The sequence below is a fragment of the Desmodus rotundus genome, chromosome X, assembly GCF_022682495.2.
Source record: "Desmodus rotundus isolate HL8 chromosome X, HLdesRot8A.1, whole genome shotgun sequence".
Lineage (NCBI taxonomy): Eukaryota > Metazoa > Chordata > Mammalia > Chiroptera > Phyllostomidae > Desmodus > Desmodus rotundus.
This window is the reverse complement of record NC_071400.1, coordinates 67,352,067-67,371,377: the sequence shown is the minus strand read 5'-3', so window position 1 is coordinate 67,371,377 and position 19,311 is coordinate 67,352,067. Positions and strand designations below refer to the sequence as shown.

The following is a 19,311-nucleotide window of genomic DNA, read 5'->3' as shown; positions in this document are numbered from 1 at the left end:
TTACTTTTTAAAAAATGTTTTCAACTTGTGGGTTATTTAGAGAAAGTGTGAATGGTGAAGTGGCAGGACCAGGACTACATTGAGGCTCTCCATGGAGAATGGGAAACTGAGGGCCATTTAGGATAGTTTATTCTGCATGATTTTTTTTAAAGATTTTATGTATTTATTTCCAGAGAGAGGGGAAGGGAGGGAGAGAAACATCGATTGGTTGCCTCTCACATGCCCCCAACTGGGGACCTGGCCCGCAACCCAGGCATTTGCCCTGACTGGGAATCCAACCAGTAACCTTTCAGTTCGCAGGTGGGCGCTCAACCCACTGAAGCACACCAGCCAGGGGCATTTTGCCTGATTTTTAAATCAAATCAAATCAAGCCTTTCCTCTTCTCCACCAGCCATCAGAGTCTTCTCCACTGGGAAGAGAGGATTTGTTTAACTGCTTTCTTTTTCCTTACTGATTGACCTGTTCGTTTCATCTGACCCTCCACCCAATCTCTTTGTTAGGCATTTTAAGAACTTTTGTCCCAGAGAGAAACGGTAGCTATCCGTCCAAACTCCAAAGCTTAGGTTCACGCCGCCCCACTTCCCTGCCCTGGAGGACAGTGTTGCGGCTTACAGGCCCCCCCACCCCCACCACACACCTCCTCCCATTCGCGGCGTTCCCGCCCAAGCCCAGGCCCCCTCCAGCTCCACTGTTTGACCTTTGAGCCACCAGCCCGGCCTCCCTGCTCCCTCACTAGAAAAGAAAGGTCAGGTGACACCCAAGCTGAACGTGCTCAGTCTGGTTTTCTGACGACAGCAGCCGGAAGGACACCGACAGCCCTCAGACCGCCTTCAGCCTCCCAGGGCTTCGCTGTGACCTGAGACTGTAGCGGGAGCTACCAGAAGGCACGCGCGGTGGTCCCTCACCCGGTACAGGTACCCAGGTATAGCGGGAGCCGCGTCCCGCTCCCCACCCCCGCCCTACCCTACTACCCATTTTCAGTCACAGCCCCCTCCTTGGGGCAAGGGGCCACAGACAGCCCAGGCAGAAAGGGGACATTTGTCAGGACTTGCAGCATGGGTGAGTGTGATAGGTTATTTATTTTTTAAGATTATTTATTTATTTATTTATTTTTAGACAGGGGAGGGGAAAGGAGAAAGAGAGGGAGAGAAACATCAATGTGTGGTTGCTTCTCCATACCCCCTACTGGGGACCTAACCTGCAACCGAGGCATGTGACCTGACTGGGAATCAAACCAGTGACCTTTTGGTTGGCAGGCCCATACTCAATCCACTGGGCCACAAAAGCCAGGGCTGAGTGTGGGGTTAAAAGCTGCTATTGTGAAAGCCCCCTGTCTGATCTTGGTCTTTATAGCATGAAGACCTTTAGAGCCTGTGCCCATTTTTAACAGTAAATGAAGATTGCAAATGCTATGACGCCGGCAATTGGCACGAGGCCAATTAGAACTGTGTGTTTCTTATTTAAAAATGCGGTTTATTGAGGGAAATATTAAACCATAGATTATTTTCCTCCCCACACCCTCATTAATTTGCATATCCATATGTGGGGCCACTTACTTCTAATCAGATAGATACGGGGGAGAAGGATGAACACTTGGGAGATTTTAGTAATCACCCCGGCAGAGTTTGGGAAAGGGAAGGCTCTTGGAGTTGCCTGTTTTTTCCTCTCCCACATGGGTTTTTACGTAATGATTTTACTCTTTTGATAATTTTTCTTTTGCATCTCCCTGTTTGTTGGTTAAAGTCTCTGGCGTAAAGTCCCAGCATAGAATGTTCTTGCCCACGGAGTATAAGACTTCTTGCCAAACTGGCACAGTGCCTTCCTAGGCAGCAACAAATAGCTGAGGGGCTGTCAGTTCCTACAAGGGTGCCCAGATGATGTCCTATTTTCCACCCCTTCCATTGTCTGAATTTGAGAATGGATGTTAATTCCAATTTGGTGTATTATCACTGATGAACATATATTTTAAAATGCAGCTCAGAAAAGATGCAAAGTGGGAAGGCTCTGGCCTTTTAGCAGTCAAGGAAGTAAATCAACATCAACAGATGGGGAGGGCAGCAGAAGAAGGTGACCTGCAGACTCCCAGAGGGGCCACCAGTGAGGGAGCTGCCCACCTCCTCAACCACCTTAGGGGCTAGGGTGTGTGCTGACACAAAGAGCAACCTCGCCTCCTGCTCTGAGCAGCTGGCTCTCTGAGGGTCACCAGCACCAAGGTGTGGACTCTGACTCTCTCTCACAGCTTGGAAAAAATGCTCTGGTAAGCTGATTGAAGATGTCTCATGCTGTCACCTATCAACCCTGTTATTTTTCAGACACATCTCTTCCCGCCACATTGCATATTTTGTTCTGATTTGGGGCAAATGTGCCCAGCCTTTCCAGTTCTAATAAAAACAACTCAGTCTGTACTAAGAGTTTACCAGAGTCTCAAGACAGATATGCTGAATTTGCTCCGTGAGATTACATTTCATTTTGTCTCTATCACCTTCAGTAGATCTCCCCCATGACAATGTCTTCCATTAAGATTGAGTGTGTCCTGCCTGAGAACTGCCGGTGTGGTGAGTCTCCAGTGTGGGAAGAAGCATCCAACTCTCTGCTCTTCGTAGATATTCCTGCCAGAAAGGTTTGCCGGTGGGATTCACTCAGCAAGCAAGTTCATCGAGTGACCGTGGGTAAGAATGAAGGCCAGACTCAGATCCACCCAGCCAGCCGTCTTTTCCCTCGGGAGGGGCAGTCACCTAGAGTGCCATTCCCCTGAGACCTTCTTGTTCAAGTGTGCTGAATATGCTGTAAAACTTCTGGATTGTCTTGCTGTCTGTGTCCTCCCACTTTAACCCAGGAGTAAATTCTGGAGGATCAACACTTCCCTCTTCCTCTGTGGGTGAGGAACAGCATTCCTCATTTTGTTCTGATAATGAGGCACCGCAGTATCTTTCCTTAACACCTTCAGATAACAGCATTGAAAGCTGGGGACTGCTATCTACCTTGGGTCAAACCAAGGGCTTCATTTAAAAAAAAAAAATAACAGGTATATCCCTTCGTTGAATGTCAAAAAAAGAGCTTTTGGATTTACAAAGCATCAACCAGGACTATGTATTCACTCTGCAAAGTAGGATTCACAACAGAATTTCCAGTGCCTTTGAGTGTGATTCTGTTTATGGCTATGTGATTGCCAGGGGAAGGGTGTATGACACTCTGTGGCCCAAGAGGATGGGCTTGATTGATTAGCCATAGAGGAAGAAGTTTCTTGTTTTCATTATTGTGTTCCCGAGAAGAGATACCAGACATTTATGTGGCATACGGACACTCTCTCTCAACCCAGAGCTGGGAACCTCAAACTTTTTTTAATGAGAGGGAGTAGTTGTTGTTTTCTTTTAACTCACTCAGAAATATTTCTATGGCTGGAGACAAAGTTACTCACTGCTGAGGTCAGAGTGAGGAGACGGACCCATGCCTTTCCTAGTCTGTTTCCCAGCATGCACACATTATCAGTATATTCTTACCCTAATCTGCAGCCCCCTCCCTAAAGCATGGAAAGGGTTTGTGGTGTCAGCAGTAACCTAGAAAGCTAACAAAAGCCTCATGCCTTGGCTAGTGTGGCTCACTGGATTGAGGACCCACCTGGGAACCAAAGGGTCACTGGTTTGATTCCCAGTCAGCGCACATGCCTGGGTTGCAGGCCAGGTCCCCAGTTGGGGGTGTGCGAGAGACAAGCACACATTGGTGTTTCTCTCCCTCTCTCCCTCTCTTCTTTTCTCTCTAAAAATAAGTAAATTTTTTTTTTTAAAGAAGCCTCAAGACACAGGCTGGGACCCCTAATGAGAATGTCACCTGCCTAATAGTGTCCTGCACATTCTCTGGGATCCTCAATGCCTCAAAATCTTCTGAACGGGGCTTTTAGCTGGGAGCTGCTACCAGAGCACTCGGGCACCCAGCACCTTGCACTGAATAGGATTTGTTTCACATGACTGCTCACCATGGTAATCAATCTCTCCACTTAAGAAAAAAGTTTTCTTATACACAGAAAAAATATTAAACCCAGAAAACTTAAATTTACGAAATATAGTAATATAATGAAGACATGTGACTATTTTATCACTGCATCTCCATTTCTGTTTATTACTTTTATCCAGCCTACTTCCAAAAAGGATTTGAGAAACAATTTTTAATTACACAAATTTTAATTACATTTAATTACATTCCAATAAAATATTTTAATCAAATGACCTTTATTTAATTAACTACATTAAATAAATATTTACTTTAAATTATTTAATTTTTAATTAAATAGGGTCCCTTAAAAAAGAAAGTCCTTTACTGGAGAGAGAGAAGGCTGTCACAAAACCTCATTGCTAGAACTAAACACAGTTTGTCTCTGAATTTCCTGGAGGTCAGGCAAATTGAGCATCTCTTGTTCTGTGACAATTGCTCTGGTGCTGCCGCACCCCCCGCCATTAGGAACCTCACCTCTGAACTTGATGTGGTCCAGGAACAGCGCATGGAGTTTATTATCAAGAAATACACTTGGTTATGTAGTCTTCACTATTCTACAGAACGAAGAGAGCACTCCCGTTGTCAAAAGAACTGCAATCCTCTTAGAGACGCCAGGTGGCGTGATAGTCTCAGCCTGCTCTCTGACTCTGGGCTGCTTGCTGCATCCTGACTGTTGCTTTTGCCTCTGCAGATGCCCCAGTCAGCTCTGTGGCCCTCCGCCAGTCGGGAGGCTATGTAGCCACAATTGGAACAAAGTTTTGTGCTTTGAACTGGGAAGATCAGTCAGTCACTGTCCTGGCCACAGTAGAGAAAGACAAGAAAAACAATCGATTCAATGACGGGAAGGTGGATCCCTCTGGGAGATACTTTGCTGGTAGGGTTTATCTTCAGCACCTACTTACTGAGCTGGGAGAAAGTCTTACTGCTTCAGTGGTAAAAGTGTTGTATGTAATTGATCCTGGATTATTTTATTATTACTTGGGTAATTTGTATCACTTTAAAAAATCTCTTGAGAAAAACTTCATAGATATTCCTTTCAGTTTCTGTCTCTAACAGAGACTAAAATTTGTATGGTAGTTTTGTGATTTAAATAAGGGTTTTTTGTTTTGTTTAAATAACTTTAAACACAGAAGTATTGTTGTTGATGTTTAAAATGGGAATAATTTCAAATTTACAGAAAAATTAGGATTCGTACAAACACCTTGTATACCCTTTACTTGAATTCACCTATTGTCAAGATTGTGTTCCATTTGCTCTCTCTACATATATAAATTTTTCTCCAGAATAATTTGAAAGTTGCATATATCATGTGTGTTTGCTACTAAAATATTTCAGTGTGAGTTTCCCAAGAAAAATGACATAATCTTACATGACTGCAGTACAGTTATCAACTTAAAGAAATTTAACATTGATACAATATTTTATCTGACATGCTATCTGTATTCCAGTTGTTTTTTTAATATATTTATTGATTATGCTATTACAGTTGTCCCATTTCCCCCCCTTCACTCCACTCCATCCTGCCAAACCCCTCCCTCCTACATTCCCCCCCCCTCTATAGTTCATGTCCATGGGTCATACTTATAAGTTCTTTGGCTTCTACATTTCCTACACTATTCTTACCCTCCCCCTGTCTATTTTCTACCTACCATTTATGCTACTTATTCTCTGTACCTTTCCCCCCTCTCTCCCCCTCCCACTCCCCTGTTGATAACCCTCTATGTGATCTCCATTTCTGTGGTTCTGTTCCTGTTCTAGTTGTTTGCCTAGTTTGCTTTTGTTTTAGGTGTGGTCATTAATAACTGTGAGTTTGCTGTCATTTTTGCTGTTCCTATTTTTTATCTTCTTTTTCTTAGATAAATCCCTTTAACATTTCATATAATAAGGGCTTGGTGATGATGAACTCCTTTAACTTGACCTTATCTGAGAAGCACTTTATCTGCCCTTCCATTCTAAATGATAGTTTTGCTGGACACAGTAATCTTGGATGTAGGTCCTTGCCTTTCATGACTTTGAATACTTCTTGCCAGCCCCTTCTTGCCTGTAAGGTCTCTTTGGAGAAATCAGCTGACGGTCTTATGGGAAGTCCTTTGTAGGTAACTGTCTCCTTTTCTCTTGCTGCTTCTAAGATTCTCTCCTTCTCTTTAATCTTAGGTAATGTAATTATGATATGCCTTGGTGTGTTCCTCCTTGGGTCCAGCTTCTTTGGGACTCTCTGAGCTTCCTGAACTTCCTGGAAGTCTATTTCCTTTGCCAGATGAGGGAAGTTCTCCTTCATTATTTGTTCAAATAAGTTTTCAATTTTTTATTCTTCCTCTTCTCCTTCTGGCACCCCTATAATTCGGATGTTGGGACGTTTCAAGACGTCCTGGAGGTTCCTAAGCCTCTCCTCATTTTTTTGAATTCTTGTTTCTTCATTCTTTTCTGGTTGGATGTTTCTTTGTTCCTTCTGGTCCACACCGTTGATTTGAGTCCCAGTTTCCTTCTCATCACTATTGGTTCGCTGTACATTTTCCTTTGTTTCTCTTAGCATAGGCTTCATTTTTTCATCTAATTTGCAACCAAATTCAACCAATCCTGATTACCAGTGTTTTGAACTGTGCATCTGATAGGTTGGCTATCTCTTCATTGCTTTGTTGTATTTTTTCTGGAGCTTTGATCTGTTCTTTCATTTGGGCCTTTTTTTTTTTTTTTTTTTTTTTTTTTGGTCTTGGAGCGGCTGTTAAGTTAAGGGGCAGAGCCTTAGGTGTTCACCGGGCGGGGTAACGCTGGTCGCTGCACTGTGATGCTGTACGTGGGGGAGGGGCCGAGAGGGAGCAATGGCAGCTTGCTCCACTCTCTGCCAGATTTCAGTCACTCCCTCCATTACCCACAATCAAACTGGGCCCCTCTGGTGCTGATTCCCGAGTGGGTGGGCTTGTGCACACTCTAGGCCTTTGTGAGTCTCTCCAACAAACTCTCCTGTGAGGCTGGGAGTTTCTCCTGCTGCTGCCTCAACCCCCAAGGTGTTTTCAATCAGAGGTTTGAGGCTTCATTTCCCCGCGCTGGAGCCCTGAGTTGCAAGGTCTGTTTCACTCCCCCGCCATTCCTCCCAGTTTATCTATGCGCGAAAGTGGGGCTGCGGGGTCTGCCAGTGGTCACACTGCCTGCCCATTCCCCGCAGGCTGCCGTCTTGCCGCTAGTCCTCTCCGCCTTGGCTGCCCGTCTCCACTCCTCCTACCGGTCTGGATGAATGTTTCTTCTTTATCTCCTTGGTTGTTGGACTTCGATACAGTTTGATTTTCTGTCAGTTCTGGTTGTTGTTGTTGTTTTTTTTAATTGTTGTTGTCCTTCTTTTGGTTGTGCGAGGATGCACAGTATGTCTACCTACACCTCCATCTTGGCCAGAAGCTCCAGTTGTTTCTTTTTTAAACTTGAATTTAGTGGGGTTTTTTTTAAATTTAATTATTTCATTGTTGTTCAATTACAGTTGTCTGCATTTTCCCCCCAGCACTCCTCCCAACCCCAGCTAGTTTTGTCAATTGACAATTTGGTTAATTTTTAATGTCCTTTACAGCATTTTACCTTCCAGTACAGGATCCAATCTAGATTCATGTACTGCATTTAATTGTCATGTCTCTTTAATCTTCCTTAATCTGAAACAGAATATAGCCTTTGTTTTTTGTGGCATTGCCATTTTTTTAAATCCTCACTCAAGGATATGTTTATTGATTTGAGAGAGAGACACAGAGAGAGAGAGAGAAACATCAATGTGAGAAATAATCATTGATGTGAGAAGCATTAATCAGTTGCCTCACGTATGCATCCTGACCATGGATCAAACCCACAACCTAGGTATGTCCCCTGACTGGAACCTTTCAGTGTTATGGGATAGTGCTCCACCAAATGAGCCACCCAGTCAGGGCTATGTAGCATTGCCATTTTTAAAAAAGATTTTATTGGTTTATTTTTTAGAAAGAAGGGAAGGGGGAGAGAGAGAGAAAGGGAGAGAAACATCAATGTGTGGTTGCCTCTCATGTGCCCCTCCACCAGAGGCCTGGCCTGCAACCTAGGCATGTGCTCTGACTGGGGATCGAACCAGCAACCCTTTGGATCACAGGCAGGTGCTCACTCAATCCACTGAGCCACACCAGCCAGGGCTATTTATTTATTTTTAGATAGAAGGGAAGAGAGGGAGAGAAACATCAATATGTGGTCACCTCTCATGTGTCCTGTTCTGGGGACCTGCTCTGCAACCAAGGCATGTGCTCTGACTGGGAATCAAACTGATGACCCTTTGGTTCGCAGGCCAGTGCTCAATCCACTGAGCTACACCAGCCAGGGCAGCATTGCCATTTTTCAAGAATACAGTCCCAAACCAACTCTCCCATTTTTTCAATAGAATAGTCCTCATGTTCCTCATGTTTTTATCTTTTTCTAATGTTTCCTTGTGGTTGGATTGGTGCTATACATTCATGGTTAGAACACTGCATAGGTGATATTCTTCCCTTCTTGGGATATCCCTTCTGGACACCATCTGTCTCTAATTGCTAATGTTAGTTTTGATTACCCAATCAAAGTCTTCTTTAATTTCCCTACTGCACAGTTATTATTTCATTGCAATTTATAAACATTTTGTAGGGTTTGTTATTTACTGCCATGTACCCTGAAATATAATAGCTTAAAATATCAAACATTTATTACCTCACGCCCTTTCTGAAGGTCTAGAATCTGGGTGGTTCTAGTTCAAGGTTATGTCATGAAGTTGCAGGTGAGCTGTTGGTTGGGGCTACAGCCTCAGAAGAGACTTGAGTCTCTGAAGGAACCTGGAGGATTTGCTTCTAAACTCATTCATGTGGGGGATTGGCTTCTGTCCCTTACCAAGTGGGCCTTTTCATAAGACTGCTTAGAACATGGCTTTTCCCAAAGCTGGTGAACAGAGAGAGAGGAGGGAGGGAGGGACCAAGATGGAGGCTAGTTTTATTACGACCAATGTTGAAAGTGGCATAGCATCACTTCTACCATGTGCTGTAGGTCACTCAGGCAATGGTGGAGGGATCTGTACAAGGGTATGAATACTGAGAGTCAGGGACTATTACAGGACATCTTGGTGCTGGCTACAAAATGGGGAGATACTTTATGTCCAAGCAAATACCCTGGTCCTCATTAAAATTTCTCACTTAGGTTTTACATTCTTTGATGATTCTTGCTTGAACCAATCTTTACTGTGATGGTTGCAGAATGGCTTATATATAACTTTAAATGAATTTTAACTGCAGTTTGAACTTAAATAATGCATTTCGTACCTATTTCTCATTTACTTCCCATCATAACAACCCTATAAGTTAGCTGAAGTTGATTATAAATCCCTGCTGCTTTCACCTCCCCACACTGCCCTCTCCCATTATCCATCATGCTGTCCTGGCTCTGTTCACTTTCAGCATGGAAAGGTAGGTGAGATCTGAGCAGCTGGCTGACATTTGCTCCCCATCTTCTTAGTCCTGGACAAGTTGACAGATTAAAGATAAAAATTTGGTGGAAGCCCTTCTGCCAGTAATTTCTGCTGAATAAAGAAATATAATTGGATACTTTACCTCCTGTTGAAATAGATTTTCTCGCTCCATTATGGCTAGAAGTTTACAGTTCTGTGGTACTTTGTGAGGCAAAATAAAGATGCCCTCAGAGGCCTGGGTTTTTAGCCTGGGGCTCCCAGTTCTTAACCTGTGCCCTCAGGAGACCCCTCAAAATTGTAGGCATCATTGTGAGATATATACTGGTTGTGTGCCTCCGCCAGAAACACCTGAGAACTTTTTCTAGAGAGTTCATAGCTTTAAGCAGGTGCTGAGAGGTGTCCCTGGACCAGAAAAGGGTAGGATCATCTGATAGTCTAGATGGAGTCTCAAGAGAGTAGGTAGTACTCTGGAGATGTCACCACACCCAAAGTCTGACCTGTCTGTGCTCACTGCTGGTTATCAGTGTATAAACCAAGGCCCCAGGTTGTTCCTTCCCACTAAGAAAGAGCTTCTGAGGCAGATAATGGGGAAGAATTAATGAAACAAACCCAACTGCCCTATAGCAAGAAACTGCCACGTGAGCATCCTTCTTTCCAGCAGGGAGAATTTATCATGTCTTGCTATTCAGGCTTTCCAGTTTTAGTCCATTATCCTCTAACTCACTCTTCTTTCTGAAGGAGCTTGGTAAAGTAAATGAGCTTTCCAATTTCTTCCTTAGAGTCAAACTTCGCTCTGCACACTCAAGTCTATCTAAGTGAATATCCCATGTGCACTTGAGAAGAATTTGGATTCCACTGTTGTTGAGTGGAGTGTTCTATAAATGTCCTTAGATCCAGTTGGTTGATGCTATTCAGTTCTTCTATTTCTTCGTTGATTCTCTACTTGTATTTATTACTGAGAGAGGGATGCTGACATCAACTAGTATTGTGGATTTGTCTATTTCTCCTTTCAGTTCTAACTTTTGCTTTGTGTATTTGAAACTCTGTTGTTAAGCACAAACATTCAGGATTACTATGCCTCCTTAGTGAATTTTCAGTGTGTAGTTTATCTCTGGTAATTTTCTTGGCTGTAAATATATTTTGTCTGATATTAACATAACCTTTCTAATATTAACATAGCCTTTCCAAAAAAAAAAAAAAACATAGCCTTTCCAGTTTTGATTGGTATTTGCATGGTATATATTTTTCCATCCCTTTTACCTTTAAGCTACCTATATCATTGTATTTGAAGTGAGTTTCTTGTAGACAATATAGTTGGATTTTTCAAAACATTCCTTCTGGCTTTGGCCGGGTGGCTCAGTTGATTAGAGCATCGTCCTATACACCGAAAGGTTACAGGTTCAATCCCCAGTCAGAGCATGTATAGTATGCAACCAATTAATGTTTCTCTCTCTTTCCCTTCCTCTCTCTCTAAGATCAATAAACATATACTCAGGTGAAGATTAATTTTTTTTAATTCCTTCTGACAGTCTCTATCTTAATTGGTGTATTTATATCATTTACATTTAATGTAATTATTGATATGCTTTGACTTAGATCTACCATTTTATTATTTGTTTTCTTTCACTCTGTATTTTATGTTCCTCTGTTTCCCCTTTCCTTCCTTCTTTTGGGTTATTTGAACACTTTTTAAAATCCAATTTTTATTTATATATTTTAATTTGTCACTATATCTCTTTGTATAGTTTTTTTAAGGGTTGCTGGAGGGACTGCAAAATATATAGTTAACTTTTCAGTCTATCTAGAACCAATATTTTACCACTTCAGTTGGTAATCACCTCTTTACACTATAGTTGTCTTTATATACATACATTGAAAATCCCATCAGAAAATGTAGTTTTTGCCAAAAATGTAGTTTTCACTTTCACAATCAGAAATATTTTAAAGAACTAAAGATAAAAATAGTCTATTATATTTACTCATATGTTTACTATTTCTATTGCTCTTCTTTCATCACTTATATTCCATGCTTCCTTTTAGTATTTCCCATCTGTCTGAAGAACTTCCTTTAGCAATTCTTTTAAAGCAAGTCTACTGGCTATGAATTCTCTCAGTTGTACTTTATATTAAAGGATGTCTTTATTTCACCCTCATTCTTGAAGGATATTTTCACTGAATATAGAACTTTAGGTTGACACTTTTTTCTTTGAGCAAATTAAAAATGTGTCACTTCCTTCTGACCTCCATGTTTTCTCATGAAAAACTTGTCATTGAAATCATTATACCTCTATATTTTATTATGTCATTTTTCTTTCATTGATCTCAAGGATTTCTAGTTTAGTTTTCAGAAATTTGATTATGATGTATATGTGTATAGGTTTCTTTGGGTTTATCTTGTTTTGGGTTTGCTCAGCTTCTTGGATCTATAGTTTTGTGCTTTTCACCAAACTTGAGGAATTTTGAGCCATTATTTCTTCAAATATTTCTTGGTCCTCTGTTCTTTCTCCTCTTCTCTAGGAGTCCAGTGGCATATATGTTAACCCTTTTTGTTGTCGTCCCACAAGTCCCTAAACTTCTGTTCATTTTTTTCAGTATTTATTATCTCTTTTGTCCAGATTGGACAATTTCTATTGATCTACCATCAGGTACACTGACTCTTTCCTTTGTCATCTCTTTTCTGCTATTGGGTCCATCCAGTGAGATTTTTTAGTTCAGTTATTTTATTTTTTAGTTCTAAAATTTTCATTTGATTACTCTTTATATCTTTTATTTCTTTGGCGATATTTTCTATTTTGAGTGTTGTTTCAAGACTGTTTACAAATTGCTCATAAGAGCTGCTTTAATCTTTGTCAAATAATTCCAACATCTGTACCATTTTGTTTTCTGTATCTGGTGATTGTTTTCTATATGAGTTGAAATTTTCATGCTTCTTTGTGTTGCCAAGTAATTTTTGGATGGTATCCTGGACATTTTGACTGTTATATTATGAGACCTTGAGTCTTGTTTAAATCCTATGGAGAATGTTTATATATTTAGTTTAGTAAGTAGTCTGTATGTTTAGGTTCAGACCACAAGTTCCAACCTGCTTTCTGTTAGGTGCCATTAGGATTTGTCCCACATGCATGCCACTCAGTGGTCAGTCTGAGACATAGAAGGAATTCTATCCACAGCACAACTCTCAGTCCTCAGTATGCTGATTAGAATCAGACCCATGCATGTACAAATAGAAGATGAGCCCAGGAGATCACAGACAATTTTGTGGGGTTGCACTCCTGTGCAGCATCCGTCTTCACTATCTCCAGGTACTTTCCAGTTTGCTTGAGCTCTCCTTTCATTCCTCCAGCCAGAAACCACCCATCCCTATGATTGTGCTGCCTCCAGGACCAAGTGGCAGCAGGACAGAGAGAGACAGAACATAAAAGCAGCAGTATTTGGCTCTGCCCTTTTGGAGCTGTAGCTTCACCAAATGAAGAGGAATATCCCCTTCCCTGAGACTTTTGATTCCTGTAGTTTCCTGTTGCTGGACACTCTGCTGTTGCTACCCCTTGCTGCAGAATTGCCTCAGGACTGATGTATGACAGAATGGAGAAAAAGGAGTGGAAAATAACCAGGGGATTTCTTCTACTCTTTGGGAACCTCAGGAGTTTCCTTTTCTGCTCCTTGAACCAGATCTAGAGGGTTTCTCTTGGATCTCTGTCTATCTGCACCACAGTATTCACTTGCAATTTTCAGGCTGTACTGAGTTCAGGCTGGGACATACTGGAGGATAAAATGGAGAACTCATCACCAACTAGGTGGTAGTTCAATTTCTGGTGTTCTTCCCTGAGCTTCCTAATATTTGCTTTTCAAAGTTCTCAAACAGTTATGTGATACATTTTGTCCAGGTTGTATAGTTGTGTAGTTGTGCTCAATGGAAGAAAATGAGGTTGGTGCATATGTACTCCTTCTTATCTGGAACTAGAACATGTGTAGTTTTGATTTGCATTATAAGCAAGGTAGTTGTCATTTTTAAAAAATATAGGACCGGGGGGGCAGGTAAGTTATGGGGTGGAGGGATTGAGCAAAAAGGAAAAAGGACTCATGGACATGGACAGCAGTGTGGTGATTGCTGGGGGGAGTGACGTATAAGGGGACTAAATGGTAATGGAAAAATACAATAAAGATTAAATTAAAAAACATATAGGACCCAGATTGGGATTGTATAAATTCCTTAATTTAATCATGGAAAGGAACCCTGGTGAGAAAAGGTGATATTGCCATGGGCAAGATGCTGTGGGGCTGAGCTCAGTGCTCTTTGGTTTTTGTAGGCACCATGGCTGAAGAAACAGCCCCGGCAGTTCTAGAACGGCACCAAGGGTCCCTGTACTCCCTCTTTCCTGACCACCATGTGGAAAAGTACTTTGACCAGGTGGACATCTCCAATGGTTTGGATTGGTCCCTGGACCACAAAATCTTCTATTACATCGACAGCCTGTCCTATTCAGTGGATGCCTTTGACTATGACCTGCAAACAGGAAAGATCTGTATGTACTTTTTCATTATTTTTCTTAATACTGCTCATGTTTTTCATATGTATCTCCTTAGTAAGTTGCCTGTTTCTCCATTCATGTGAAAAGGTCAAATTTGTTAAATAGAGAGCTTTCCAATGTTACTATCCCAGTATGGTAATGATTACACAGACTTAACTATGATGCCAGTCAAACCATGGCTCTTGACACAGCTAAAAGTGGCCACAGTTGGCATAATATTGATAGATCTTTAATCCCCTTTCTTGCCACTATCACTAGAAAGAGGCTCACTATAAATGTATCCTGTTCTACCAGGAGGTGCCTAAAGGCAAATAACATACAGTAGAATGGGGTAGAGGAACAGAAAGTTAGAATTTTGGGTTGATATTTCTTATTTGCACTTTGGCAAATAAGTTAACTATGGGCAAGTGCTCAGAGACAAATTAACAATTTTCAAAATGGAAAAGTAAAAAAAAAAAGTACTTACAGATTATTCAAGTCCATCAGTGGGCTCTAAATGACCTGTAGTTGGAAACTGCAAGGGAAGGAATCATTGAGAAGGATTTAAGAAGGGAGTACTTGAAACTGTTTCATGAAAGGTGCCAAACCACAAGTGCAAAACCAATAATTAAATGACTTGAAAAATATCACAAGACTCTCGTGTAGATTTAATCACAGATAAAAACATTCCGGTACAGCTGTTTTGCTTTAAAATATGTAGTGCTCTTGATTCAGAACTATCAGAAATTGAGCTGAATGGAAGTCTGACAACTACAGGTTTAAAGAAATCACATCCATCTAGACTAGTAGGAGAGGGTGGAAATGTTGAACGAACTAGTCCCACATCCACTTGGGGTGGATAAAAATTCGGGAGGGATACCTCGGGGGCGAGGAGTCCCAGCCCCACACCAGGTCCCCCGGCCCAGGGTTCCAGAGCCAGGAAGATAAGTCCCCGTAACTTCTGGCTGCAAAGACCAACAGGGATTGAGTCGGTGGAAGAAACTTCTATAGTCCCAAGTAGTTCTTAAAGAACCCACACATGAACTTGCTCAGATGTACTCCCTCTGAGCTCCAGAACCAGGGTAGTAGCTTGAAAGGCACCAGTGGGATATAGGGAGAATCTGAAGTGTTTGGCATCAAGGCAAGAACTGGGGGCCAGCTTTCTCTCACATAGAAAGTCAGGCAGGGCCACAGAGCTAGCAGGCAGGTGCCATTATGAGACTCCATCAACCTGGCTAACACTGTTTGCCCCACCATGGAGATCCCCTGAGACACCATCCTGCCCAAGTTACAGCTGTTAACAGTGGCTTTTCCATATGAATGACTGGTCCTGGCTCATGCTTCACAACTTCCTAAATCCTTTCAAACAAGCAACAGCCAGCCTCAGTGAGCCCCCAGCCCCTGTACCTCTTGCTAAGTGGTCCCAGGTATAGCACTAAAAGCAGTCAGCCTAGGTTTACAGCCTAGCTTCACCTGAGAATCTCCAAGTTGAGCACAAGTAGTGGCCCTCTCAGATTGCTCTACAGCTCAGGCAACGTGGCCCTGGGCAAAACATGAGGAGGGAGGCTGACCTTGACCAGCACCACCCGGGAAACTCCAGAGCCTGCACAACCAGTGGACAACCACAGACCACATCGGAGCACCAGCACCCTGCCCCTGCACAGCTGATACTCCATGGGGGGTGGAGGTTGGTGGTCAGTGGTCACAGCCAATCCTTGCAGCTGACTGGCCTGGGTAAATCCCTCCCATTCATCTGCCAACAGCAACCAAGGCTCAATTACAAGAGGAAGGTGTACTCAGCCCACATGGAGGGAGTACCTCAAGTATACAGCTTGGGTGATAGGGGAGGCTGTACCACTGGACCCTACAGGACACCTACTACATTAGGACATGCTACCAAGAACACAGAGTCAAAGCAGCTCTACCTAACACATAGAAACACACACAAGGAGGTTGCCAAAATGAGGAGACAAAGAAACACGACCCAAATGAAAAAACGGATAAAAACTACAGAAAAAGAGTTAAATGAAATGGAAATAAGAAATCTATCAGATGAAGAGTTCAAAACACTGGTTATAAGGATGTTCAAGGAACTTAGTGAGGACCTCTGCAGCATTAAAAGAGTGATTTACAGGGGAAAAAAATGGAAAAGCTGGTGTTCATACTGTCTGTCACCTACCAGACCCAATAAGCAGTTACAGGGATTGAATCTTTGTTTTAAAGATTTTATTTATTTATTTTTAGAAAGAGGGGAAGGGAAGGAGAAAGAGAGGGAGAGAAATATCAATCTGTGAGAGATACATCCATCAGTTGCCTCCCTCACACCGCCAGCTGAGGACCCAGTCCACAACCCAGGCATGTGCCTTGACTGGGAACCGAACCAGCAACCCCCTGGTCCACAGGCCCCCACTCAGTCCACTGAGCTACACCAGCCACGGCTGAATCTTTATGGGCATTTTATTCAGATGGTTAGCGATCTGAGAAGACGGCGGGTTTGTACCCTAACAGATCATCTTAATTCCATTTTAAAATGGCTCTTTTTAGGAAAGAATAAACAAATTGGACCTTATCAAAATAAAAAGCTTCTGCATGGCTAAAGAAAACAGCACCAAATTACAAAGAGAACCAACAGTATGGGAAAACATATTTGCTAATGATACCTCAGACAAGGGCCTGATCTCCCAAATATATAAAGAACTCACATGACTCCACTCCAGGAAGACAAACAACCCAATTAAAAAATGGGCAAAGGACTTGAACAGACACTTCTCCAAGGAAGACATACAGAGGGCCCAGAGACATATGAAAAGATGCTCAGCATCACTAACCATCAGAGAGATGCAAATTAAAACCACAATGAGGTACCATCTCACACCAGTCAGAGTGGCCAACATAAACAAATCCACAAATAAATGTTGGAGAGGATGTGGAGAAAAGGGAACTCTAGTGCACTGTTGGTGGGAATGCAGACTGGTGAGGCCACTGTGGAAAACAATATGGAATTTCCTCAGAAAACTAAAAATGGAACTGCCCTTTGACCCAGCAATTCCGCTGCTGGGATTATACCCTAAGAACCCTGAAACACCAATCCAAAAGAACCTGTGCACCCCAGTGTTCATAGCAGCACAATTTACAATAGCCAAGTACTGGAAGCAACCAAAGTGCCCCTCAGCAAATGAGTGGATCCAAAAACTATGGTATATTTACACCATGGAATTCTACGCAGCAGAGAGAAAGAAGGAGCTTATACCCTTTGCAACAGCATGGATGGAACTGGAGAGCATTATGCTAAGTGAAATAAGCCAGGCGGTGAGGGACAAATACCATATGATCTCACCTTTAACTGGAACATAAGCAATAGAAGGAAAAAGCAAACAAAATATAACCAGAGACATTGAAGTTAAGAACAATCTAACAATAGCCAGGGCGGGGGGGTGGACAGTGGGAAGAGGGGATTACAGGAACTACTATAAAGGACACATGGACAAAACCAAGGGGGAGGGTGGAGGTGGGGGAGGGAGGTGGGTTCAGCTGGGGTGGGGTGGAGGGATGGGGAGAAAAGGCATACAACTGTAATTGAATAACAATAATTTTTTTTTAAATGGCTCTTTTTATAAGGAGGACAAAGTGTAGGTAAGGGGTTTAGAATTCTGGGAAAAATTAATTGGATTAAAAAATATGCAGCATTTTCGTCCTGGGCGGTGATCTTTAGCTGTGTCCTGGGTGGTCATCATCTCACTCTGGAGCACGATGGCCCAGATACCATCTTGAATTGCTTGCAGACTTCCTGAGGCACAAAGGTGTAACTGCTTATGGTCTCTGGGAGTCAGGGTGGGTCATACCTTCAGTTCCTGGAAAAATAACTTTTACTTGCATTGATTACTGAGCTTATTAGCTGTTACTTAAACTAAAATTTTCCAACTTTTGAGTCCCCCATCAACAACAGTTAAATGGATGAAGCCAAGAATCAAATCAATGATTTGGAATATAAGGAAGCAAAAAACAACCCACCGGAACAACAAGAAGGAGTAAGAACCCAAACAAATGACGATAGTGTAAGCAGCCTCTGGCACAACTTCTGGTGGTCCAATGTTTGCACCATAGGGCTGCCAGAAGGAGAAGAGAAAAAGCAAGAAATTGGAAATCTATCTGAAAAAATAATGAAATTAAACTTCCTTAATTTGGTGAAGGGAATAGACATGCAAGTCCAGGAAGCACAGAGAGTCCCAAACAAGATGGATGCAAAGAGGCCTACTCCAAGACACATTCATAATTAAAATGCCAGATGTTAAAGAATAATGGGAGAATCTTAAAAGCAGTAGGAGAAAAGTAGTTAGTTACCTACAAAGGAATTCCCATAAGATTGTCAGCTGATTTCTCAAAAGAAACTTTGTAGGCCAGAAGGGATTGGCAAGAAATATTCAAAATCATGAAAAGCAGGGACCTACAGCCAAGATTGCTTTACCCAGCAAAACTATCATTTAGAATGGAAGGGCAGATAAAGTGCTTCCCAGACATGAAAACACTAAAGCAGTTCATCACCACCAAACCATTATTATGTGAAATGTTAAAGGGACTTATTTAAGAAAAGGAAGACCAAAACTATGAACAATAAAATGGCAAAAATACATATCTATCAACAATTGAATTTAAAAATCAAACCAAGCAAACAAGAAGGACAGAAACAGAGTCATGGATATGGAGAACACTTTGATGGTTGTCAGATGAGAAGGGTGTGGGGGAGAATGGGAGAAGAAGTTAGTGGATTAGGAAGAACAAATAGGTAGTTACAGAATAGGCATGGAGATGTAAAGTACAGTATAAGAAATGGAGAAGCCAAAGAACTTATGTGCATGACCCATGGACATTAACAATGGTGTGGGGATTGCCTGAGGGAGTGGAGGGTGCTGAGTGGAGGGAGGGGGAAACAGGGAAACATTTGGACAACTGTAATCACATAATCAATAGAATATAATTTTTAAAAAAGAAATAAGTAGTGCTCTTTTTTACTACTGTTTTTACCCATTTTACTTACACATGGTTTTAACATGTTTTCTATTACACATCAATTTTATTACTGTAGTGACCTGCATTTTATAGTGTAAAGCTCCTCTGGGTTTTGATGTTTGTTTTGTGTATACTATGATTCTCCCTTTAAGGTCAGTTAGTTGGTTTCAGAACACTCATCCTTTCATAAGAAACACTTCCAATATTTAGTTTTCATAAGGTGATTTTGGAGCATTCAGTCGGGTAGAAACAGAACTCATAAAATAGCAGAGGTCTAATTGCAGACTGAAGTATATTTGAGGCGGGCACTTAGGGCTTCAGTTCAGGTCAGCATCAAAAAGATCTATTGGTATTTTATTAAGAATTCTGCTTCT

General features: G+C 42.0%; 1 protein-coding gene across 10 annotated transcripts in view; it reads left to right on the top strand.

Annotated features, from left to right (window-relative positions):
- Window positions 1–765: 765 nt before the first annotated feature.
- RGN (regucalcin) overlaps window positions 766–19,311 on the top strand; it is a 36,320-nt gene continuing 17,774 nt past the window's right edge. For 3 of the 10 annotated variants that reach the window (XM_053917580.2, XM_053917578.1, XM_045187614.2), the window contains exons 1-5: window positions 768–915; window positions 1,978–2,258; window positions 2,490–2,670; window positions 4,683–4,865; window positions 13,730–13,945. In XM_053917580.2, the coding sequence (XP_053773555.1) occupies window positions 2,502–2,670; window positions 4,683–4,865; window positions 13,730–13,945 (568 nt within the window). In that variant the 5' untranslated portion in view covers window positions 768–915; window positions 1,978–2,258; window positions 2,490–2,501. The other 7 variants (XM_045187616.2, XM_045187617.3, XM_053917581.1 and 4 more) reach the window with 7 other exon arrangements.